Source organism: Rhinopithecus roxellana, chromosome 19, assembly GCF_007565055.1.
Source record: "Rhinopithecus roxellana isolate Shanxi Qingling chromosome 19, ASM756505v1, whole genome shotgun sequence".
NCBI lineage: Eukaryota > Metazoa > Chordata > Mammalia > Primates > Cercopithecidae > Rhinopithecus > Rhinopithecus roxellana.
In genome coordinates, this window is record NC_044567.1 from 63703218 (window position 1) to 63729164 (window position 25947).

The 25947-nt window shown below is 45.0% G+C and overlaps 2 protein-coding genes across 12 annotated transcripts in view; one reads left to right on the forward strand and one right to left on the reverse strand.

Annotated features, from left to right (window-relative positions):
* Window positions 1–41: 41 nt before the first annotated feature.
* On the reverse strand, window positions 42–3858 carry SRSF2 (serine and arginine rich splicing factor 2). 9 transcript variants are annotated; one of them, XR_750561.2, is made up of 5 exons: window positions 2732–3858; window positions 2092–2402; window positions 1710–1813; window positions 987–1088; window positions 42–488 (listed from the first exon to the last, which is right to left on the reverse strand). XR_750561.2 is itself a non-coding variant. In XM_010387506.2 (3 exons), exons 1-2 carry the CDS (start codon window positions 3091–3093, stop codon window positions 2099–2101), a joined length of 666 nt encoding a protein of 221 aa, XP_010385808.1. In that variant the 5' UTR covers window positions 3094–3858; the 3' UTR covers window positions 42–1088; window positions 2092–2098. The 9 variants fall into 9 exon arrangements, 3 of the variants coding, with proteins under 3 accessions (XP_010385808.1, XP_010385809.1, XP_030779690.1); XR_750559.2 differs by lacking the exon at window positions 1710–1813; XR_750558.2 differs by having other exon boundaries at window positions 42–1088.
* The window catches only part of MFSD11 (major facilitator superfamily domain containing 11), a 39772-nt gene continuing 17258 nt past the window's right edge, over window positions 3434–25947 (forward strand). The window contains exons 1-9 of one of the 3 annotated variants that reach the window (XM_010387509.2): window positions 3434–4095; window positions 4212–4378; window positions 4891–4946; window positions 6577–6684; window positions 7592–7671; window positions 7800–7896; window positions 9324–9382; window positions 10255–10399; window positions 20318–20358. In XM_010387509.2, the coding sequence (XP_010385811.1) occupies window positions 4283–4378; window positions 4891–4946; window positions 6577–6684; window positions 7592–7671; window positions 7800–7896; window positions 9324–9382; window positions 10255–10399; window positions 20318–20358 (682 nt within the window). In that variant the 5' untranslated portion in view covers window positions 3434–4095; window positions 4212–4282. The remainder of the gene's footprint in view (window positions 4096–4211; window positions 4379–4890; window positions 4947–6576; window positions 6685–7591; window positions 7672–7799; window positions 7897–9323; window positions 9383–10254; window positions 10400–20317; window positions 20359–25947) is intronic. The other 2 variants (XM_030923828.1, XM_030923829.1) reach the window with 2 other exon arrangements.

The window sequence follows — 25947 nt, forward strand, 5'->3', positions numbered from 1 at the left end:
GTTCCTTCAAATAAATGGGGGGAAAAAAAGACCAGGACATATTCTGAGAAAAGCTAACACCAAGAAAATGTTTTAATTAAACTACAGAAACAATGGTTATAATACAGAATATTCATCAGCAAAAAGATACACCATGTTATAAGTACTTACAAAGTTACAACCATTTGCTTCCTTAACATTTTCCATGTTAAGTTCATACATGTAGATATGATCAGATTTGCCATTTTTAGGGTAAGAGGGAAAAAAAGGTGTATTTATCATCAGCTAGATGTGCTCACTGTATGCTCCGTTATTTATATGCAAGGCCCGGGTGACTGGAAGTGCAGTTGTCAGGCATTTTAATAAACTGGACAGCCATTTGTTTCTGCACGACAAGGCATCTTTACACAGGAGCAATCGGGAGAAAACAGGAAACAGCCAAGCACTCTGCACTGCAACACGCCACCTTAACAGCTAACCAGCATTACTCAACTGCTACACAACTGCGCCTAGTGCACAAAAATACATAAGAGAAGAGATTAGAATTGTGTTTGATAAACAATCCTTTCAAAAAATCAAGTCTTTTCACCTGAAAAGTCTTTATACAAATTTGGGTTCAGATTACCATTTAGATCTGAAGGTAAATAACATATACAAATTTACACCAACTTTTGTAGGTTTTTAATTTTAAGGAATGAAGGCAATGCTGAGTCAATCTCTTGACAGCTTTAGGCTGTGTGTAATGGCTGCACACGTTTTCCTTAAAAGTCAGGAGGCCACAAATTAGGTTACCAATCTGTTTAATTTCAAACAAAAAAAGTCAGCACTATATAACAAAATGAAATTTTACCTCAAATATCCAAATCCAATAATGAAATCTGAAGTCGTTCACCTCACTAAATTACAAGAAATTTGAATAACAGCAACAAAATGGCACATAAAATGAAGTTTGCCAACTGAGGCAAAGCTTAAACAAGTAAAAAGTTAGACAAATGTTACAAAATAACCTTTTCAATAGCCAGTTGCTTGTTCCAAGGACTCTTCTTCGATGGACTGAGTATGTGGTCCTTTTTCCCCAAGTCCTCCGTTTACACTGCTTGCCGATACATCTAGGTTTGAAAAGAAAGAAGTTCAGCTCACCTTCCATTAAAGTGCACATGGTTTCAGTTTCAGGCATGTACTTACTAAGGCTCTGGTGAAACCAGTAGGGTACAGAAATGTTCCACCCAGCCATGTTTTTTAAAGGCCCAATTAGGAAAATTTCACAAAGGCTACCATCAGGATGTACAAGTTTGAATTTACATATTTCTGGCCAAATAACCAAGGTGAAGAAAGGTAAGGGGAAGAAAAAAAAAAAAAAAAAGAAAAAAAAAAAGGGCTGTATCCAAACAAAAACAACTCGAAATCAGATAATTGGTCTATATTTCATTAAGATAAATTGTTTCAAATGAAACATTGGTAATTGAGAATACTACTTTAATATCTGAGCTACTTAGGGCCCTTTCCTTTTTAAAAAATAGGACCAAACAATTTAAGAGTTAAAGACACACTATCCTTTCCCCACCCAGTGCAATACCTGTAACTTTCTTTTGGGATTCCAAATGTTCACTGCTTCTTACTGCAATTCGTTTGCCACATCCATTAGAATATGAAGTCCCAGTCAGTACAACAATAGTTGAACTGATTGTTTCTCTAAGAGGATAGTGCATCTTTAACATTTAAAGACAAACCTGCTCCAATACACGCCCACAGAAACTGGTCCCTGGAGGATCAGCCAAATCAGTTAAAATCTGCAATACTGGCCAATATTCTTTTATCAAACAGGAGACCGCAGCTTTAAAGGGGGAAAATGCAGACGTTGGATAAAAACAGCAAGAAATAGTCATTTTCATTAATAGGTCTCAAACAGTTTATGAAACAGCCATTATTATCTAAGCTTCATACACAACCTTTCTGCAGACCCCTCTCTTCAGTATTACTCCCAAAGGTGAGTAACCTCCGAGCAGCACTCCTAACGATAGGAGTCATTCTTACATTAACACGGCTCAAAAAGACCTACCCCAAATCCCATTTATGAATTAGGGTTATGTGCCTCAGATTCCCAGACATTACCATTTTCTTAAGAGGACACCGCTCCTTCCTCTTCAGGACTCTTAGGAGGACTCTTCGATCGCGACCTGGATTTGGATTCCCTCTTGGACACCGGCGGAGGACTCCTGGACCGAGATCGGGACCTGGACCGCGAGCGAGATCTGGAGACCGAGGAGGACTTGGACTTGGACCTTCGCGCGGATCTGGACTTGGAGGTCGACCGAGAGCGAGAGCGAGTGCGGGACCGAGACTTCGAACGGCTGTAGCGAGATCGGCTGCGGGACCTGGAACGGCTCCGACTCCGGGATCGGCTGCGGCGACGCCGCCTAGGGCTGCAAGCGGGACGAGCAAGCGCAGCGGGGTTAATTCCAGGCAGCGGGGCCGGCCCCGCCCGCGCGCTCCCGCCCAGGCCGCCATTATCTCGCCGCCAGACGCCATTTCCCCAGTCGCGAGGCGGGGTCCTCCGCCCCGCGCCGCCCACATCCCGGCCACTCCCGGGTCGCAGACGGCGGAAGCTCGCGGGGCTGCCGGAGGGTCCGAGACGCGGCGTGCAACCCCCGCCCCGTCCCGCACCACGTGCTTCGCCGCGGACCTTTGTGAGGCCGCCCGGGCCTCCCGCGCGCCCCGCCCCGCCTCCCGCGGTCCCCTCAGCCCCGTTTACCTGCGGCTCCGGCGTCCGTAGCCACCGCCCCCATACCTGCGGGGTGGCGGTCCCCGGCGGCTGTGGTGTGAGTCCGGGGGGCGGCCGTAGCGCGCCATTTGCACCCGCAGCTCGCGGCCGTCCAGCACGGCTCCGTCCATGGCATCCATAGCGTCCTCGGCGTCCCGCTTGTCGTGGAAGCGGACGAAGGCGAAGCCGCGGGACTCCTTGGTGTAGCGGTCCCGCGGAATGTACACGTCGCCAACGCGCCCGTACTTCTCGAAGACGCGCCTCAGCGTGTCGGGCGAGGTGCGGTAGGTCAGGTTGTCCACCTTGAGGGAGGTCATACCCTCCACATCGGGAGGGGGGCGGCCGTAGCTCATGGCTCTGACTGGCGGCCCGGAGCCCCACGGACTGGCGCCGACTTCCTCAGCTCTGGGCGGTGCGACGCCGCGCCTCTTAGGCAGTTGCTTTCCGCGTGGGGACGCTGGGAAAGGCCTCGCAGGAAAACAGGGCAGACAAGCTCCGCCAGCGAGCGCACCTGAGCAACAACTGAACGGGTGGCCGGCCCCAGCGCCCGTTTATATCGCTCCTCACAAAATGGCGCCCGCGCCACCCGGAAATGAAATCCTCTGATTGGCCCGCCGTGCCCCGTCTTGTAACGTCCCTGACGCGCGCCCCATCCCTACCCGAAGCGCCTGCGCACAGTCCGGCGGGCGGGCCAAAAAGCGCGGAGTCACGGCTGGAGGGAGGGGGAGCGGAATTAGCGGGCAGTTGGAAAGCCCGCGAAACGCTTTTTCCGCCTGGGAGGCCTGACGACCGCGCTCGGGCAGGAGGAAGAGGAGGTGCTCCCCATCTGAGCTCCACCTTCTTTTCATGCCAGTACTCAAAGTTCACGCCCCTTTTTTGCTCAGCTTTCAGCCCCGTCTGTCAGAAGGGTCCTTCTGCCCTCATATGCCTATCCCTGTGACCCCGGCCCCTTCAGACTCCGCTACGTCGTCTCTCGGCCCCGTCCAACAGCTTCTGACTACTCTTCGCCGGGGTCTGCTTCCCAGTCCCCTTTCACCAGAGCCCGCGAGCTCAGTGGGCTCTGCGTCCTGGCGGTGGGGAGTCCTCGCGGAGCGCCTGCTCGTGCCAGGCCATCCGGGACTACGTTTCCCAGCGGGCCGAGCGGACGGCGCCGCTGCTGCGGTCAGGTGACCGGGTCGCCTGACAGCAGTGAGTGAGGCCGGGAGGGCGGGGCTGCGCCGGCTGCTGGGGCTCGCCCTTGGCCCTTTAATCCCCTTCGTGGGCCCCTCAACCTGGAGCGGCCACGTTCTTGGGGCTTCTCCGGGGGTTGTGCTCTTCTGTACTCGGATCGATTCTTAGGAATATTCTAACTGCCGGTGGGGAGAACTGCGCCCTAAACCTGGAATTCTGATCCAGGAACTGGAAGTTGACAGCTTGGCTGCCTGGCTCCTGCATCTGCCTTCTCCACTGACCATCTCATTTCTTTCTCCAGGATTGTCAGTGGCTTCGCCCCGAGGAGAGCTGACTGCCCTGGGCTGCTGCCTCCGGCAGAGCTGAGCCAAAATGTCCCCGGAATCTAAAAAGCTTTTCAACATCATTATTTTAGGAGTTGCCTTTATGTTTATGTTCACTGCCTTTCAAACTTGTGGAAATGTGGCGGTGAGTTGGAATCTGTCCTCCCTCCTTTGAAGTACCCATCGTAATGCATTACAGAAATGATAATAAACGTTAATTATATCTAATAGCGCGCTTTAATTGCATCTTTTATTTTTCCCACCCAGGCTTCCTCATTTGTTATGATTACGTTTGATTTCTTGTGTCAGACATTCTCTTATATGGGGGAGTTAAGCATTACCGTTTATCTGATTTGATTAGGGGTTTGGATGTTAACTTATTTTATTTCTTGTCTGTATTAAGCTCTTCCTTAGTACTTGGATGGTTAAAGAAGGAAACCCAAGGCGTAGTTACAGCTGGTTTTCCTCCCCCGTCCCTGTCATTGGTTTGCCTTCTCCAGTTACGTTGTCCTTTTTCTTTTCTCATAATGGACTTCAGTGTTAGGTACATTATGAACTTTTACTTTATTCTCTTGCTGAGTACTTGGAGTCACACTTCCGAAGTGGGGGCGGGAGACTGGAAAACGTTTTCGTTGATTAGTTTTATCTTCCACACAGCAAACTGTCATCAGGAGTTTAAATAGCACAGATTTTCACGGCAGTGGATATACCAGGTATTGTACCGTATGATTGATTTTGTTTTATATTTAACAGTAGTTGCTTTTATCAGAATCACCAGCGATAGAATATTGCGATTGAATTAGTAGTGATTGCATTTTCTCTTCTCCGTACCTAGACTGAGAGAACGTAATAGAATAAAGCTGATGAGTTTAGGTTTCCTGTGGAATTAGACACTAGGTTTGAAATCTTGACTTTACAAGGTATTTATTGCACTGTTATCTTAGGCAAGTGTTTCCACGAGCCCAATTTCCTAGCTCAGACAATGCGTGTCTGGGCACAGTGCGTGGCATTGAATAAGCACTTTAGTATTGTCATGATTAGAATTCCCAGTCCTGAACAGAAGATGTTGTGATTCTTGAACATTTGGTTCTTCTGGTTTTGTAATTTCATAACGATTAATATACGTATGTCAGGAGCTTTTAGATTTTCGTTAAGGTGTTTAGTCCCAATTTTACAGATGGGTAAAAGGAAAAGATCTTCATAAGTCACTAGAACCTTGTGATTGGAGCTGGGAATGTAATATGTACCGATATATATGCACAAACAGGTTTTTCTTTTTTAAAATTAGATTTTTTAATTGACAAATGAAAATTGCATGTTACTTGTTGTGTACAACATGTTTTGAAATATGTGCCATGGAATGGCTACATTGAGCTATAGAAACAGGTTCCTAATTTCTCTAGAGTTAGAGATTGGATCATGGCACCCCCCTCGACCCCCCACAAATCCATAACTTATACTTGGTTCTTTATCCCTATCCTAAGCCTTATATGTCATATTTGAGAATGAAGGGATGTTACTGTTCGTTTTTCTAAGTGATTAGTAGCACAGCTTTTTGTACTTCTTTGTCTTCATGTGTGTTCTAAAGAACAAATGCAAAAACACATTTGATATTTGAGAGATTCATAAAAGCCAAAGAATAATTTATTTTGGATTTATGAATAGTGTCTAGTAAATGAATTCAGGGCCTTTGAAATGGTTTTAGTCACACTTCATATAAGACGTATGTACTAAGGCTGGGTCAATAGTAACTGAGTAATGTTCAAGTGAGACTATTAGGTTGAGTTACATAAATTCTGGCTCAAGCAAGTTGTAACTCTGCGCTGTTATTTATAACAGAGAAATGTCATGAAGCTGCCAGGAGTTCTAGGCTAAGTTTGTAGGGCAGATTGGTGGACTAGGGCATCTGGAATCATGCAATCCTGGCTGGACATTCACCAGCCACCCAGCTGGACTTTTGGCAAATTACTTAACCCCACTGTATTTCCTTTTTCTGTTCTTTAACATGAGGATAATAACAATATCTTCTTTGTAGTGCTGCTAGGATTAAAAGAGAAAATATGTATAAGGTACTTGGCACAGTTCCTGTTACTATGACTTACCAGTATGTAAAAAATGTATTGTTGTAGGCAAACTGATCCCAAAGCACAGTTGGTGGGCTTCAATATTTTGTACAAATGAAAACTTTTATATGGTATTGAATTTAATGATATGACTGTCATAAATTCTGACTAAAGAATGTGTTTATTGTAAAATCTATAAACTCAGATGGATTTTAAAAAGTGACACAATGTACAAGGGCTTTGTTCTTTTTTTTTTTCCATTTGTGTATTATGTGTGCAGCATGGCTATTATCTACGGAGTGTTCTCTGCTTCAAATTTGATTACACCGTCAGTGGTTGCCATTGTAGGACCTCAACTCTCTATGTTTGCCAGTGGTTTATTTTACAGGTGAGTAGTGTAATCTTGCACTTATTTAATTAGAACACCTTTCAGGATCTTTCAAGTAGATAGTAAACTTTTCACAGTAATTTATAGACTTGGACTGAATAAAATATAGGTGGTGTTTTAGGAATTTTGGCTCAGTACTTGTTGCTGAGGGATATCATATTCTAATATGATAGGATGTATCTATATCTGCTTTTGTTTCACTGTTAATAAAAGTAGTATCCAAAAGTCTCTTTCTATGAGGGTTGAAAAGAACAGTCTATGAAATAATCTTATTTTCTGTCAGTGGACTGAAAATAAGTGGGGATTCAAATGAAATAACTAAATGTTTCTCTGAACTCTGGCACTATAGTTCCATGATGTGCTAAGCTCTTGGCAAAGAACACTGCAAACCTGTAAAATGTCTTATTTTACAAATTTGAACTAATAAATTATGGGCCAGGCACAGTGGCTCCCACCTGTAAATCCCAACACTTTGGGAGGCCAAGGTATTGCCTGAGCCAAGGATCACTTGAGTCCAGGAGTTCGAGACCAGCCTGGGCAACATGGTGAAACCCTGTCTCTACCAAAATAAAAAAAATTAGCCGGGTGTGGTGGCACATGCCTGAAGTCCCAGCTACTTTCGAGGCTGAGGTGGGAGGATGACTTGAGCCCAGGAGGTAGAGGTTGCAGTGAGCTGTGATGGTGCCCCTGCACTCCAGCCTAGGCAATAGAGTGAGACCCTGTCTCAAAAAAATTAATTACATAAGAAATGAGAAACTTGATTGTGTCCCATTTTTCAAAACTGGAGCGATCCTTTACAGGTTGAGTTTTAAAAGAAGAGAATGTCAGAACTGATTCCTAGAAGGCATAATTGGCACTCTATTTCAGGTATCGTTTGACTATAATACCTTGACCTGTTATATTTTAGCATGTACATTGCCGTTTTTATCCAGCCTTTCCCATGGTCCTTCTACACAGCCTCGGTTTTCATTGGAATTGCTGCTGCTGGTAAGCATTTTGATTTTTAACTTAGCTGCTTTCTTCTCTGGGGCCTATCTAAGGGTATTATTTATGTGTTTGGTATGTAACTCTAAGTGAATTTCTTTCTCTTGATAAACTTTTGGGTTGAATTTTAGTGCTTTGGACAGCGCAAGGAAACTGCCTGACGATAAATTCGGATGAGCACACCATTGGGAGAAACAGTGGAATTTTTTGGGCACTTCTGCAGTCTAGGTAATTCCCCTTTTGAAGTTCAGTCTTTCTTTTCTTTCTTTTTTTTTTTTTTGGTCATACCATTTTTTAGGTCTTTGTTTGACAATTTGGATCTTCCATGTTATGTGACTTAAGTTCTAGCTAAATGTGACATGATTCCAACTTTGTAGAATTGCTTGTAATGATGGCTGGGTATGCTGGCTCACTAGCTACTCAGGATTATTTATACCAATACTGAATATAGCATACTAAAATTTTTTTTCAGGACAGAGTCTTGCTCTGTCGCCCAGGCTGGCATGCAGTGGCCGGATCTCAGCTCACTGCAAGCTCCGCCTCAAGGGTTTATGCCATTCTCCTGCCTCTGCCTCCCGAATAGCTGGGACTACAGGCGCCTGCCACCTCGCCTGGCTAGTTTTTTGTGTTTTTTAGTAGAGACGGGGTTTCACCGTGTTAGCCAGGATGGTCTCCATCTCCTGACCTCGTGATCCGCCCGTCTCGGCCTCCCAAAGTGCTGGGATTATAGGCTTGAGCCACGGCGCCTGGCCCTCTTTTTTTTTTTTTTTTGTGAGATGGTGTCTCACACTGTCACCTGGGCTGGAGTGCAATGGCGTGATCTTGGCTCACTGCAACCTCTGCCTCCCAGGCTCAAGCAATTCTCCTGCCTTAGCCTCCTGAGTAGCTGGGATTATAGGTGCCCGCCACCACACCTGGCTAATTTTTTTTTTTTTGTATTTTTAGTAGAGATGGGGTTTCACTATGTTGGCCAGGCTGGTCTCGAACTCCTGACCTCGTAATCCGCCCGCCTCGGGCTCCCAAAGTGTTGGGATTACAGGCATGAACCACCACGCCTATCCTTAATGTTTTCTTAAGAAGAAAGCAAAATGGCTATTCTGCTCTTGACTGTTGGATTTCTGGAATCTCTCCTGAGGAATTGCCCTCATGAACCATGCCTAAAATTTTGGCCTTGACAAGGCTTAAGAAATGCAAACGTTACATTTTAAAGGGTTGTATATTAAGAAACTAGTGTGTGAGTGAATGATTCTTTCTTCAGGAAAGTATGCTAAAGAAAGTATCTGATTAGATGCAGATAACTAAATCATGGATTTTTGGAAACAGATTCTTTAAAATTTAGCTTAAGCTTATTTCGAGGGAGTCATTGCCAGAGTTACAGTAAATCACATGTTTCAAAGTGAGTCAATTCTTCTTTGAAGGGTGCCTGTGAATCAGGTTACTGTCACATGGAAGGAGTCTGAATTCCATCTGGGGCAATTAAGTTTATCAGAGTCCAGATGAAGTTGATACTTTTAAATGATCCAGGACAGGTAGATACTTTAAAAATGATGTCCTCTCTCCCTCTCTTACAACAAATAATGGGAATAATTATTTTTAAAAAACCATAAATATTAAAATAATTTCCCAACATCCTATCCTCCCTTTTCTTCCCCCAGCTTGTTCTTTGGAAATCTCTACATATATTTTGCCTGGCAAGGGAAAACTCAGATATCAGGTTTGTTTTATCCACGCTGCTTTATTCAGATATGTTCAAAGCATAATAAGAGTTATACAGAAATACCCATTATTGCTTTATTCAAGCATTGTTCTCATGAACCCTGACACCTCAAGTTCTCGCAGATTTTAGCTTTTAGTAAGCCTTTTCCTTGGTTTATATTATTTACTATTATTATTTTTAAGACAAGAGTTTCACTCTTGTTACACAGGCTGGAGTGCAATGGCGCTATCTTGGCTCACCGCAATCTCCGCCTCCTGGGTTCAAGCAATTCTCCTGCCTCAGCTTCCCGAGTGGCTAGGATTACATACAGGCCTGCACCACCACTCCCAGCTAATTTTGTATTTTTAGTAGAGACGGTTTTTCCACGTTGGTCAGGCTGGTCTCAAACTCCTGACCTCAGGTGATCCGCCCTCCTCACCCTCTCAAAGTGCTGGGATTACAGGCCTGAGCCACCGCTCCCAGCTTGGTTTCTATTATTAAACTAGGATTATATTTATGACTATGCTTTAAGTGGCATCTCAGGGTCTAAGGGGAGGTTATGCTGTGCACAAGCTTACGAGAATACTGCGCACGAGTAGATGGTTCTCAGAAGACTTCTGAATGCTCAGTTGTTTTCTCTGGACCCTTCTTTGATTGAAAGAAGGCGATTAAGCTCTTATGCTGTTTTTCTTTGCTTATTTGTGTTTCTCTAACTGAAAGACAAAGGTGAAGGTATCCTATTTATCTCCTTGTGCTACGTTTTTACTGATGCATTAAAGTAAAAATGTAACGAGAAAGTGTGTTGACAGTTATAAGCAACCCTTGTACCATGATACTAATTCTGGAATTGTTTGGTCGATACTATCTAGTTTCTTCTTTTTTCTCCTTAGAGAGTGACCGAAGAACAGTGTTTATTGCGCTGACGGTGATTAGCCTTGTGGGGACAGTTCTGTTCTTTCTCATTCGGAAACCAGACTCTGAAAATATCCTAGGAGAAGATGAGTCTTCTGATGACCAGGACATGGAAGTCAACGAGTAAGATGTTGGGAACATTCCATTTTATTTTAAAATAGATTTTGAGTAGCTCTAGTCTAGAGATTACCCACCTGTTTAGCCCTAACCGATATCCAGTACTCTCTGTAGGTTACTACAGGCAAGAAAAGGAAGAAAATAAAGGAGGAGCTGCGAGGGAGGAAGAAAAAAAAGATCACCAGAGGAAGGGAGGTGGTGAAAAGGTGCACAGGGAATTTTGAGTCTATTCCTGGCCTTGCCACTGATGTGTATGTGACCCTGGACAGTGGTAGCAATTCCCATCATGTCTCCAGGCCTCAGCTTTCTTACTCAATCAGTATGTTTTCATGGGCAAGGAAATAGAAGGCAGTGTTGACCTTGGTTACTGTTTCTGTGATCCAGCTTTAAAGTTTTCCTGTTCTTGTGGTATGAGTGAGTGGCAGGGCCAGTGATGGTTGTCACAGATGAACTTTGGTTATCACTAGGCTCTTGCTTATAGTGTCCGGCTCTTGCACTAACTTACATAGGTGGTTTTCCCTAGAGTAGTCCAAATGTGGGAATGAGTGTACAGCCCTGTGTTTTGTAAAAATTGTAAATTACCGAAGCACATTTCAGTTGCAGGTGACACTATTTAAGCATGACAGGCTAGTGATCTGCAGTATCATTTAGATTTGAGGAAGGAGAGATGAGAAATTAATCTCTGCCACCCTTGTTTTGCTTTGTGAATTGATAAATTGTGAAGATGGCCTTACAGCATTTTATCTGTTGTGAAAACTTTTGCATTGAGCATCCCATGCTGACTTTGTAATCCAGAAAGGGCCTAAAATTGTCCAGTCATAGGAGCATTAGATGCTGCAGATTTGCAGTAAGTTTGTGTAAAGCAGAAGCAAGGCAGTGTTCGGCCGGGCGCAGTGGCTCAAGCCTGTAATCCCAGCACTTTGGGGAGGCCGAGACGGGCAGATCATGAGGTCAGGAGATCAAGACCATCCTGGCTAACATGGTGAAACCCCGTCTCTACTAAAAATACAAAAAAAAAAAAAACTAGCCGGGCGCGGTGGCGGGCGCCTGTAGTCCCAGCTACTCGGGAGGCTGAGGCAGGAGAATGGCGGGAACCCGGGAGGCGGAGCTTGCAGTGAGCTGATATCCGGCCACTGCACTCCAGCCTGGGCGACAGAGCGAGACTCCGTCTCAAAAAAAAAAGAAAAAAGAAGCGAGGCAGGGCTTTGGTCTGGATGTGCTGCCCTGCCCTGCCTTCTTGCTCTTTACCATGCTTCACAAACACGGGCTTTTTTTACAAATTGAAGGCCTGTGGCAACCCTGCATCGAGCAAGTCTTTCTCTCCGTGCCACTTTTCCAACAGCGTGTGGTCACTGTGTGTCTCTCTGTCACATTTTGGTGATTCTCACAATACTTCAAACATTTCATCATTATGACATCTGTTATCATCTTATTACATCTGTTACAAGATGTGATCAGTAATCTTTGATGTGACTATTGCAATTGTTTTGGGGCACCACAATCCGGATCCATATAAGGTGGTGAACTTAACTGATAAGTGTTGTGTGTGTTCCGACTGTTCCATGGCAGGCCCTTCCCCCATCTTCCTCCCTCTTCTCCTGAGACACAGCAATATTGAAATTAGGCCAGTTAATGACCCTACAATAGCCTCTGTGGGTTAAAGTGAAAGGAAGAGGTGCCTGTCTCTCACTTTATTTACTTACTTATTTATTTTGAGACGGAGTCTCCCTCTGTCACCCAGGCTCGAGTGCAGTGGCGTGATCTCGGCTCACTGCAACCTCTGCCACCCGGGTTCACGCAATTCTCCTTCCTCAGCCTCCCAAGTAGCTGGGATTACAGGCATGCACCACCACACCCGGCTAATGACTAATCGAGAAATGACTAAGCTTAGCAAGGAAGACATGTAGAAAGCTGAGATAGGCTGAAAGCTATGCCTCTTGTACCAAACAGCCAAGTTGTTAATGCAAAGGAAAAGTTTTTGAAGGGACTCAAAAGAGCTACTGCAGGGAACACACAAATGATAAGAAAGTGAAACAGCCTTGTTGCTGATACGGAGAAAGTTTTAGCGGTCTGGATAGAAGATCAAACCAGCCACAACATTCTCTGAAGCCTAATCCAGAGCAAGGCCCTCTCTTCAATTCTGTGAAGGCTGAGAGACGTGAGAAATCTTTAGAGGAAAAATGTGAAGCTAGCAGAGGTTGGTTCCGGAGGATCAAGGAAAGAAAACATCTCCATGACATCAAAGTGCAAGGTGAAACAGCAAGTGCTGATGGAGAAGCTGCAGCAAGTTGTCCAGAAGATCTGATGATTATAATTGACAAAGGTAGCTGCACTGAACAACAGGTTTTCGATGTAGACCAAACAGTCTTACATTAGAAGATGCCATCTAGGAATTTTATAGCTAGAGAGAAGTTAATGCCTGGCTTTAAACCTTCAAAGAACAGGCCGACTCTTGTTACTGGCTAACACAGCTAATGACTTGAAGTGGAAGCCAGTGCTCATTTACCATTCCAGAAACCCTATGGCCCTCAAGAATCATGCTAAATCTGCCTGGGCCCTAGAAATGGAATGACAAAGCCTGGATGATAGCACATTTGTTTACGGCATGGCTTATTGACTATTTTAAGCCCACTGTTGAGACCTACTGCTCAGAAGAAAAGATTCCTCTCAAAATATTACTGCTTATTGACGATGTACCTGATCAGCCAAGTGCTTTGTTGGAGGTGTACAAGGAGATGAATGTTGTTTTCATGCCTTCTAACAACATTTGTTCTGCAGCCCCTGGATCAAGGAGTAATTTCAGCTTTTGTTTTTTTGAGACAAAGTCTTGCTCTGTCACCCAGGCTGGAGTGCAGTGGCGGGATCTCGGCTCACTGCAACCTTTGCCTCCCAGGTTCAAGAGATTCTTCTGCCTCAGCTTCCTCAGTAACTGGGATTACAGGCGTGTGCCACCAAGCCTGGCTAATTTCAACTTCCAAGTCTTATTATTTAAGAAATACATTTCACCCCGTCTCTACTAAAAAACATACAAAAAACTAGCCGGGTGAGGTGGCGGGCACCTGTAGTCCCAGCTACTCGGGAGGCTGAGGCAGGAGAATGGCGTGAACGTGGGAGGCGGAGCTTGCAGTGAGCTGGGATCCGGCCACTGCACTCCAGCCTGGGCGACAGAGTGAGACAATGTCTCAAAAAAAAAAAAAAAAAAGTTTCATGAGGATATAGCTGCCATAGATAATGATTCTTCAGATCTAAGCAAAGTAAATTATAAACCTTTTGAGAAGGAGTCATCGTTCTGGGTAGGTCACATTAAGAACATCTGTGCCTGGGGCTGGATACAGTTGCTCACGCCTGTAATTCGAGCACTTTGGGAGGCCGAAGCAGGTGGATTGTTTGGGCTTAGGAGTTTGAGACCAGACTGGGCAACATGGTGAAACTTTTTTTTTTTTCTGAGATGGAGTCTCACTCTGTCATCCAGACTGGAGTGCAGTGGCGTGGTCTTGGCTCACTGCAACCTCTGCCTCCCAGGTTCAAGCGATTCTCCCGCCTCAGCCTCCCGAGTAGCTGGGACTACAGGCGCCCGCCACCACACCTGGCAAATTTTTGTATTTTTAGTTGAGAGGGGGCTTCACTATGCTGGCCAGGCTGGTCTCGAACTCCTGACCTCGTGATCTACCCGCCTTGGCCTCCCAAAGTGCTGGGATTACAGGAGTGAGCCACCGCGCCTGGCAAAACATTTTGTTTTAAAGCACACACCAGTAGTTATTAGAGAAGGAGTCTGTGAAGATGAATATCACAAATTCAACAAAAACTGACCCCCCATTCAGTCAGCACATGTTTGGTGTTGGTCCTAGAGGATAAATGCTGCCCATCCCTGTTTTCAAGGAACTGCCAAGTTGGGGAGGTGGATGAGGGGTTCTGGAACTGTGAGCAGGTGCTCTTCTAGAAATACTGCTGAGCCTTTGTAGCATTCTCTCTTCCTGAATCGTCTCCTAAATTTGGAACTTCTATGTCTTTGTTCTACAAATAGCACAGACTTGTGGCAGCCCTCTTCTATGCCTGAGGGATATAGGCGTGAACAAGACAGATAAGTCCTTGTTCTTATGGGACTTAATTTTAGAGGGGGTGGTAGACAATACATGTGTAAGAAAATAGCCAAGTGAGCGATAGGAAGACTGTGAAAGTGGGGGAGAGTGGAGGGGAGGGGGGAAGAGTGGAGAGGAGGGGGGTGAAGAGTGGAGAGGAGGGGGGTAGAGAGTGGGGTGGCTCCCGGAGACCTGCCTGGTGAGACATGAAGGTCAGTGGGTGGCCTTTGCCAGAGCCAGGCAGTGGGAAGGGTGTGGTGGGCTCTGGGCTCCAAGAAGGAAAAAGTGGAAGCAGTAGGCAGGGTCAGATTATGTAAGCCAAGATAAGGAGGTTTGCATTTTCTTCTTAGTGTGATTAGAAACTGTTGAGGGTATAACTAGAATTCTATTTTAAAGGTTCCCAACTAAAGGCCTCACAGGAAAAGATTTGAAGGTTTGAAAGATTTGAAGAGCTCCAAAGAGACAGCTCTATCTGCCTTCTGGCTGGGCACAGTGGCTCCTGCCTATAATCCCAGCACCTTGGGAGGCTGAGGCAAGAAAATCACTTGAGCCCTGGGGGTTGAAATCAGCCTGGGCAACACAGCAAGACCTAGTCTCTACTTTAAAAAAAAATGAGCCAGGTGTGGTGGGGCATGCCTATAGTCCCAGCTACTTGAGAGGCCGAAGTAGGGGAAGCTTCAGCAAAGGGATTCAGGGTTGCAGTGAGCTGTAATGATGCCGCTGCACTCCAGCATGGGCAACAGAGCAAGACCCTGTCTTAAAAAAAAACAAAAAAAACTGTCCTCTGTCTCAAGTGCATAATTTACATCTCTGAGGACCTGTTAGCTGGGTGATCTCTAGGTGTTTCTTCATTGGCAGTTACCTCTATCCTCCTTCACCCCTCCCTCCCTTTATTCTTTCCTTCCTCTCTTCTTCTCTTCTTTCCTCCCTCCATCCTTTCATTTCTTACCTTCCTCCATTCATCCTTTCTTTCCCTTCTCTCTCTCCCTTCTTTTCTTCCTTTTGCTATATTTGAGGTTCTCTGATATTCTAAGCATTGTGCTAAATAAAACAGAAGTTTATGCATTCATGGAGCTTACTTTCTAGTTGGTGACAGAAAAGAAACAGGCAGTTTTTAAAAATAGCTTTATTGAGATATAACTCATATACCGTATAATTCACCCATCTAAAGTATACACTTCAGTGCTTTTTAGTATATTCAGAGTTGTGCATCCATCATTGAAACCAATTTTAGAATATTTTTTGAATACTTTTATTACCCCAAAATGGAGCCACAGGAAGGATGCGATGGCCCACGCTTGGCCTGTGGTTCCTGTTCCAGGTAATAAAAATCATAGCACTTTGGGAGGCCGAGACGGACAGATTGCTTGAGCCCAGGAATTTGAGATAAGCCTGAGCAACATGGAGAAACACCATCTCTACCAAAAAAAAAAAAAATCAGTCAGGCATGGTGGCACATATCTGTGCTCCCAGCTACTTGAGAGACTGAGGTGGGAGAATCACATAAGCCCAGGAGGCAGAGGTTGCAGTGATTCGAGATGATCATACCACCGCACTCCAGCCTGGGTGACGGGGGGAGACCCTGCCTCAAAAAAAAAAAAAAAAAAAAAAAAGAACAATGTATGCTGTAGCCAATCTCCATCTGATTCTTTAAATAAAAAAAATAAAGCAGGCTGGGCACGGTGGCTTACGCCTGTAAATCCAGCACTTTGGGAGGCCGAGGCGAGCAGATCATGAGGTCAGGAGATCGAGACCATTCTGGCCAACATAGTGAAACTCCGTCTCTACTAAAAATACAAAAATTAGCTGGGTGTGGTGGCGTGTGCCTGTAATCCTAGCTACTCAGGAGGCTGAGGTAGGAGAATCGCTTGAACCAGGGAGTCAGAGGTTGCAGTGAGCCAAGATTGTGCCACAGCATTCCAGCCTGGGCGACAGAGCAAGACTCTGTCTCAAAAAAAAAAAAAAAAAAAAACCAAAAGCAGAGAAGTAATAGAGAAATATGAGAGTAGGGGGGTGGAGGGGGAGTTGTTGCAGTTATAGAGTTGGGAAGGCTGAGAAAGTAACATTTAAGTCAGGGCCTGAAAGAGGTGAGACAGGTGTGGCTTTTACCTGGAGTGGGATGGTAAGCCATTGGAGTGTTTGAGAGAGGACTGACAGTGATCTAACTTGAATGGTAAACAACTCACTGAATTAAATTGGAAGTGACTTGCAGCTGAATTATTGTATTTTAGTGGTCTGTAGAGTATAAATCAGTTAATTGGGGCCTGAAGGATAAAATATTGGAATCCTACATGGGATCCTATCCAAGTATAAAATGAGGGTACTACCAATTAATGTCATCTAAATAGTATTTGCTTCCAGGGAAGGCGTGAGTTTTATGATGAGGAAACAAGTTTTCTTGCTGATGAGAGCATACCATTTTTTTGTGTGTTAGTAATTTTTTTTTTTTTTTTTGAGATGGAGTCTCACTCTGTCACCCAGGCTGGAGTGCAGTGGCGCGAACTCGGCTCACTGCAAACTCCGCCTTCCAGATTCACGCCATTCTCCTGCCTCAGCCTCCCGAGTAGCTGGGACTACAGGTCCCTACCACACGCCTGGCTAATTTTTTGTATTTTTAGTAGAGATGGGATTTCACCATGTTAGCCAGGATGATCTCGATCTCCTGACCTCGTGATCCACCTGCCTCGGCCTCCCAAAGTGCTGGGATTACAGGCGTGAGCCACCGTGCCTGGCGGTGCGTTCGTAATTTTTTAACTTAATTGGATCACCATTAGATTCCTTTTATTTCTTAAGTTAACGAGATCTCCTTTGCATTCACTTCTTTGGTAAAAATGCCATTTAGAGATATAGGAGTAGACTTGGCTGTTAGGATAGGAAATGTAATCTTTTTTTTTTTTTTTTTTGATACGGAGTCTTGCTCTGTCACATAGGCTGGAGTGCAGTGGCACGATCTTGGCTCTCTGCAACCTCCACTTCTCACGTTCAAGTGATTCTCTTGCCTCAGCCTCCCAAGTAGCTGGGATTGCAGATGCCTGCCACGCCTGGCTAATTTTTGTATTTTTAGTAGTGATGGGGTTTCACCATGTTGGCCAGGCTGGTCTCAAACTCCTTACCTCAAGTGATCCATCCGCCTTGGCCTCCCAGAGTGCTGGGATTACAGGCGAGAAATGTCATCTTTTAAAAATCTTTTGGCTGGGCACGTTGGCTCACGCCTGTAATCCCAGCACTTTGGGAGGCTTAGGCAGGCAGATCATGAGGTCAGGAGATCGAGACCATCCTGGCTAACATGGTGAAACCCCGTCTCTACTAAAAATACAAAAAAAAAAATTAGCCGGGCGTGGTGGTGGGTGCCTGTAGTCCTACCTACTTGGGAGGCTGAGGCAGAAGAATGTCATGAACCCGGGAGGTGGAGGTTGCAGTGAGCTGAAATCATGCCACTGCACTCCAACCTGGGCGACAGAGTGAGACTCCATCTCAAAAAAAAAAAAAAAAAAAAAAGTTTCTAGGCTGGGTGTGGTGGTTCACGCCTGTAATCCCAACACTTTGGGAGGCTGAAGTCAGAGGATCACTGAGCCCAGAGTTCCAGAGCAGCCTGGCAACCTTGTGGAGCCCTATCTCTGCAAAAATTTAAAAATTAGCCAGGCATAGTAATGCATGCCTGTAGTCCCAGTTACTCGGGAGGCTGAGGCAGGAGGATCACTTGAGCCCAGGAGGTCAAGGCTACACTGAGCCATGATTGTGCCAGTGCATTCCAGCATTCCAGCCTGGATGACAGAGCAAGACTCGATCTCAAAAAAAAAAAAAAAAAATAGAAAAAATAAAAATTTAAGGAGGCCAGGCACGGTGGCTCAGGCCTGTAATCCCAGCACTTTGGGAGGCCGAGACGGGTGGATCACGAGGTCAGGAGATTGAGACCATCCTGGCTAACACGGTGAAACCCTGTCTCTACTAAAAATACAAAAAAATTACCCGGGCGTGGTGGCGGGCACCTGTAGTCCCAGATGCTGGGGAGGCTGAGGCAGGAGAATGGCATGAACCCAGGAGGCGGAGCTTGCAGTGAGCTGAGATCACGCCACTGCACTCCAGCCTGGGCGACGGAGCAAGACTCTGTCTCAAAAAAAAATTTTTTTAAGGAAAAAATATTTTTTAAAACTTTCTTGTAATCTTATTAACAATTATGTTTAACTTGCATCATCTTATTTAATTCTCACAGGTAAGTCATAGCATCCCTATTTGATGAACGAGGAAATAATACTTGGAGAAACGAAGTCACTTGTCTTGTCTAAAATCAGACAACTAATTAGCGGTAAAGCCAGGCCTCTGACTCCAAAGCCCTTGTTTCAACCAGTAGATCATTGTGCATCCTAGCCATGACACAAGGAGGGCATTCATGGTTTTGAAGAGTGTTATTGAATATGATTCTAGTATAATTAAAAACTTATTTCTCCAAAGGACTCATAGAAGGAAATGTCTGCTTTATGAACACTGCAGATTAATGAAAGCACATGGTATCAATAAGAACTCTGCCATCCTCAGTATTATAGCTTAGGCATGTTGTTGCTCAGTCCTCAGACAGCTGCAGTTGCTCTGTATATCACCTTATATAACCCACTTGCATTTCCCATTGAAGAGAAAATGAGGCATAGGATGTACAATGATCTAATGTTAGGCACTTCCTTGACTTTATCAATCTTGGTGGATGAATAAGAAAAATGCGTTTTAAGCTTTGGAGCGTGATTTCAAGCACTCAGTAGTGTTTTGGCAGTAGTCTTGGTAAACTGGAAAAGTCAGGGATTTTTTTTTTTTTTTTTGAGATGGAGTCCTGCTCTGTTGCCCACGCTGGAGTGCAGTGGCATGATCTCGGTTCACTGCAACCTCTGCCTCCTGGGTTCAAGTGATTCTCATGTCTCAGCCTCCTGAGTAGCTGGGATTACAGGGGTGCACCACCACACACTGCAAAATTTTTTTGTATTTTTAGTAGAGATAGGGTTTTGCCATTTTGGCAAGGCTGATCTGAAACTCCTGACCTCAAGCAATCAGCCCGCCTTGGCCTCCCAAAATGGCGGGATTCCAAGCGTGAGCCACTCAGCCCTGCCCAAGTCTGTGATTTGGCCTGCCTTGTATGGATAAATGAAACTGCAGATTGCAATGAAGACCCACCTCTCTCAGCAGGGCAGGAGATAGGCATGAATCCTTGCCTTGGTAATATTCCTGAGGTAAATATTAGTATAGGTTTTAAAATAACCTTCCCTTTTGTTTTTTTTGTTTTTTTTTTTTTTTTTGAGACGGAGTCTCGCTCTGTCACCCGGGCTGGAGTGCAGTGGCCGGATCTCAGCTCACTGCAAGCTCCACCTCCCGGGTTTACGCCATTCTCCTGCCTCAGCCTCCCGAGTAGCTGGGACGACAGGCGCCCGCCACCTCGCCTGGCTAGTTTTTGTATTTTTAGTAGAGATGGGGTTTCACTGTGTTAGCCAGGATGGTCTCGATCCCCTGACCTCGTGATCCGCCCGTCTTGGCCTCCCAAAGTGCCGGGATTACAGGCTTGAGCCACTGCGCCCGGCCTGAAGTATCATTTCTGAGAAAGACGTGCATAAACATGTACAGTAAGCATAATCTGAAAGAATCATCTTCCATAGTTAATAGAAAGGTGCCCAGGTGGGACTTTAAACACCTGGAGCGAGGACGTGGCCATGAGGGACACCCTGGGGCAAGGAGCATTCAGGTCACTGGAAATGCATCTCAGACGTGGTAGAGGACAGGGTTTTTACAAACAAATGAAATGTGATTGTACTTTTGTTGTTTTATTTTCAAAAAGAAAAAACTTTTTTAAATTTTATTTTCTCAGGTCTGCCCAGAACAATCTGACAAAGGCGTTAGATGCTTTTAGTAAGTATTTTCTGTATCCGAAATGCAAGAACTGTTCAGGAACAACTTCCACATTTACCTTTCCCCATTTCCTTGGTAACTTTGGATTGATGACACCCCAGGGTTTACATTTTTCCAGGTATGCTGCTCTGAAATATATTCATCTTTCTTATCAACATCTCTCTAACATGGGGGTTGTGAGGGATGGATGATGGTATGACTGCCCACCTGCCCAGGTGTGTGAGGGAAGTGGAAAGAGGCTGCACAGCACTCAGGTTCTCCCTGGAGTAAAGCGTCTCCTGGGATTTTTGCAGGGTAATTAAGAGCAGACTGTGGCTGGGTGCAGTGACTCACGCCTATAATCTCAGCATTTTGGGAGTCCAAGGCAGGCGGATCACTTGAGGTCAGGAGTTCGAGACCAGTCTGGCCAACATGGCGAAACTCCTTCTCTACTAAAAATATAAAAAATTAGCTGGGCATGGTGGGGTGCACCTATAGTCCCAGCTACTCAGGAGGCTGAGGCAGGAGAATTGCTTGAACCTGGGAGGTGGAGGTTGTAGTGAGCCGAGATTGCCCCACTGCACTTCAGCCTGGGTGACAGAGGGAGACTCCATCTCAAAAAACAAACAAACAAACAACAACAAAAAAGCAGATTGCTTCCTAGTTGGAGCAAAGCAGTAGCTCCAGTGACCCGGAAAGTAGTACGAATAACCATGTTCATGCATTGAGAAGTCTTCCTGGCCAAAGACTCTGCTGAATTCTTTGTTTTTTACTCTATGTGATTTTCACAATTCTGTTATATATTATACACACCTATCATTGGCTCAGTTTAACAGAACAGAAAACTGAGGCTTAGAGAAATTAAGTAATTTAGGGGCCAGGCACAGTAGCTCACACCTGTAATCCCAGCACTTTGGGAGGCCATGGTGGGTGGATCACTTGAGGTCAGGAGTTCAAGACCAGCCTGGCCAACATGGCGAAACCCTGTCTCTACTAAAAATACAAAATTAGTCAAGTGTGGTGGCGTACGCCTGTGGTCCCAGCTATTCAGGAGACTGAGGCAAGAGAATCGCCTGAACCCAGGAGGTGGAGGTTGCACTGAGATCACGCCACTGCACTCCAGCCTGGGCAGCCGTGAGACTGTCTCAAAAAAAAAGAAAGAAAAAATTAAATAATTTACCCAAGGTCAACCAATTAGTAGATGGCTGAGTTGGGATTTGAGCCAGATTCTCATAATTTCCTTCAGAAACTTCCAGTGAGTCCCTTTTGCTTCTGCCTATGGCTCTCTCAGCTTCTTTGTCTTCCCAGGAGAGGGAATCTGACTGGGGCAGTTACTCTCAAGAAGGGAGCAGCCTTTTGGGGCCATGTGTATTCATTAAGCCTATTGTAGGCCACAGGGTCTTAATGACATGTGGCCCTTATTGGCCCTTGAGTACTTATGATTAGTTTCTAGGTTGCCTTGGGCTGAAGTGCAAATTATTGATCTAATCAGCCATGGCCTGGCTCAGATGACACAAAGCATGTTAACTCTTGGCCAGGAATGCCTATAGCTTCTTTTTTTAGAAAGGGTCTATGGGCATGACAGTCTGAGCCTTCTATACATAGTATATTGTTTCAGTATATATTCATAGTTTTATATATATATATGTATGTATATATGTGTATATACGTATATATGTGTGTATATGTATGTGTGTGTATATGTGTGTGTGTGTGTGTGTGTGTGTATATATATATATTTTTTTTAAGATGAAGTTTTGCTCTTATTGCCCAGGCTGGAGTGCAGTGGTGTGATCTCGGCTCACCACAACCTCCACCTCCTGGCTTCAAGCGATTCTCCTGCCTCAGCCTCCCAAGTAGGTGGGATTACAGGCATGTGCCACCACACCTGGCTAATTTTTGTACTTTTAGTAGAGATGGGGTTTCTCCATGTTGGTCAGGGTGGTCTCGAACTCCTGACCTCAGATGATCCACCTGCCTCAGCCTCCCAAATTGCTGGGATTACAGGCATGAGCCACTGCACCTGGCCTTTTTTTTTTTTTTTGAGACAGAGTCATGCTCAGTTGCCCAGGCTGGAGTGCACTGGCATGATCTTGGCTCGCTGCAACCTCTGCCTCCTGGGTTCAAGTGATTCTCCTGCCTCAGCCTCCCAAGTAGCTGGGACTATAGGCACATGCCACGACACCCAGCTAAGTTTTGTATTTGTTAGTAGAGACAGTGTTTCTCCATTTTGGCCAGCTGGTCTCAAACTCCTGACCTCAAGTGATCCACCCGCCTCGGCCTCCCAGAGTGCTGGGATTATAGGCATGAGCCACCACACCCGGCTCGGGAATACATTTATAATGATAAATTGAGCCACACGTTATAATTAAAAGGACTATACTCTGACTCCCTTAGCAAGATAGGAGGTCAATCACTGTCAAAAGTTTGGCTTTCATCTTTGCAGGCCTAGAAACTTGTCTGTTAGAATACCCATTATTAGGCTGGGTGCAGTGGCTCATGCCTGTAATCCCATCACTTTGGGAGGCTGAGGTGGGAGGATCACTTGAGGTCCAGCATTCGAGACCAGCCTGGCCAACATGGTGAAACCCCGTCTCTGCTGAAAATACAAAAATAGCCAGGCATGGTGGCGGGTGCCTGTAATCCCAGCTACTAAGGAGGCTGAGGCTAGGGAATCGCTTGAGCCTGAGAGGCAGAGGTTGCAGTGAGTCGAGATTGCGCTGCTGCGCTCCAGCCTGGGTGACAGAGTGAGACTCCATCTCAGGAAAAAAAAAGAATAGCCATTATTGATCACAGAGGCCGGAGGGGAAAAGGACTCAAGCTAAACTCATAGAAATGGCAATTTAACCATTTTTGATGGCACTTGACATTTTTTAGTGAGCCCTTTCATGGCTATTTCCTTCTTGTCAGCAGGCTAGCAAGCCACATTGGCTTACTCGGTGAGCTCGGAGTCATTAAAGAGAGGTAGATGACCTGGCTTATGGGATAGTGTCCCCAGCCATGGTGAGGCTGCTCCATCATAGCTCCACCTCTGGCTGTCTTTAATGTTAACCAGATTCAGGACATCTCACCTAGACAGTTGGACAGACTTTGCCTCAATTTTGTCTGTAAAAGGAGGCACTGACACATTTTGGGCCACATGCTTTGCATTACGGAGCTGGTCAGTTACTTGATAAGATTGATTTGTCGTAGGATATCGGGCTGTCGGGTTTTAATAGGCAGAAGGAAGGCAGCAGCCAAATGAGGTATGGCACATAGGGTGCTGCAGGGAAAGTAGATTCAGGAGCCAGTTCCTGGGCAATTGGGGCACAACAGTAGGTTATGAGGTGGCAAGGGAGCCAGAGGCACAGGGAGAGAGGGAGAATGAATGGCAAGGCTTCAGGTGACCTGTGTGTGGCTAGTGCTTCATTTATTAATTAATCATGACATTCCTGTGGTTGGGGCTATGATGGATGTTGTAAAGAGAAGGTTCCTACATACTATCTAAAAGCACTTAATTCCCGAACTGAATTTATACGTTTAGTGTGCTTCTAAAATATGTTCACAAAGTTTTTAAACATTTATTTTTTGATCTTGAGGAAGCAATGCTGAAGTTCATCTTCTAGGATGGATGTCTGAAAACAGCCAAAAAAATGTTCTCAGGCCAGGCGTAGTGGCTCATGCCTGTAATCCTGGGTGGATCATGAGGTCAGGCGTTCAAGACCAACCTGGCCAGGATGGTGAAACCCTATCTCTACTAAAAATACAAAAAAATTAACCGGTCGTGGTGGTGGGTGCCTGTAATCTCAGCTACTTGGGAGGCTGAGGCAGGAATATTGCTTGAACCCTGGGGTGGGGGTGGTGATGGGGCAGAGGTTGCAGTGAGCCATGCCACTTCCCTCCAGCCTGGGCAAAAGAGCTAAACTCTGTCTCAAAAAAAAAAAAAAAAAAAAAAAAAAGAAAGAAAGAAAATTGTAAGGAAGAGAAACTGTATTTACTCTTTGTTGAGTGGAAGTGGATCATCTGGATCTTCATCATCACATTGAGGAGGAGGAGGAGGGTGGGGGTTGGTCTTGCTCTCTGGGTTGGCAGAGGTAGAAGAAAGCCTGCACAGAAGTGGACCCCTGAAGTTCAAACCCATGTTGTTCAAGGGTCAACTGTGTAAGTAAAGTGCAAATTAGAAACAGTTTTCTTTCTTTTTTTTTTTAAATGGAGTCTTGGGAGTTTCGCTCTTGTCACCCAGGCTGGAATGCCTGGTGACATTCTCGAGTGGTGCAATCTCGGCTTACTGCAACCTCTGCCTCTTGAGTTCAAGGGATTCTCCTGTCTCAGTCTCCTGAGTAGCTGAGATTACAGGTGAACGCCACCACACCTGGCTAATTTTTGTATTTTTAGTAGAAATGGGGTTTTGTCATGTTGGCCAGGCTAGTCTTGAACTCCTGACCTCAGGTGATCTGCTTGCCTTTGCCTCCCAAAGTGCTGGGATTATAGTTGTGAGCCACTGTGCCTGGCCAGAAACAGTTTCTATTGGATTTCAAAAGATAAAACATAATTCTCAATATTATGGGTGGGGGAACAGGTAATTACATGCGTAAGACTACATTGCTGGCTGGGCACAGTGACTCACGCCTGTAATCCCAGCACTTTGAGAGGCTGAGGTGGGCGGATCATGAGGTCAGGAGTTTGACACCAGCCTGGCCAACATGGCAAAACCCCATCTCTACTAAAAATACAAAAGTTAGCCAGGCATGGTGGCTTACACCTGTAATCCCAGCTACTCAGGAGGCTGAGGCAGGAGAATCACTTGAACCTGGGAGGCAGAGGTTGCAGTGAGCTGAGATCATGCCATTGCACTCCAGCCTGGGTGACAAGAGCAAGACTCCATCTCATGGAAGACTACATTGCTGATATATACTTGTATTACTTTGTAAAAAGTGATTTGTCATTAGGTATCAAAAGTGATAAAAATATTTATAACCTTTGCCCCAGTGGAATAACCAATTTCACTAATAAGATTATCCCCAGGAAATAATTAAATATTGTGGTAAGATCTAGCTACTAAGATATTTATAGTAGTGAGATACTGGAAATAATTTAAGTACTCAACTGTTAGACATTAGTACATCTGTATAATAGATTACCCTAGCCATAAAAATTATCTCTGTGAATGTTCAAAAAATTCTGCTGTATATTATGTGAAAACAAATGATAAAATAGAGTATAGATAGTAGAATTTGTTTCTGTAAAAAATGCATAGAAAAAGTCTGGAAGGAGATTCATTAAGGTGTTAGATTCTGCTTTTTTAAATTGAGATATAATTCATATACCATATGGTTCACCCATTTAATCAATTTAAAGAATCCATTGCAAATTCAGTACGAGTTATTATATTCAGAGTTGCGAAGCCATCACTTTACTCAATTTTAGAGCATTTTCCCTATGCACGTTAGAGTCACTTCTCATTCCAGCCTCCTAATCCAACCGCCCTAAGGCACTCCCACTTTCTCCCCTTTCACTACTGTTGCAACCATTCCTCTACTTTCTGTCTATAGATTTGCCTATTCTGGACATTTTATGTAAACAGAATCGTACAACATGTGGTCTTTTGTGCCTGATTTCTTTTAACATAAT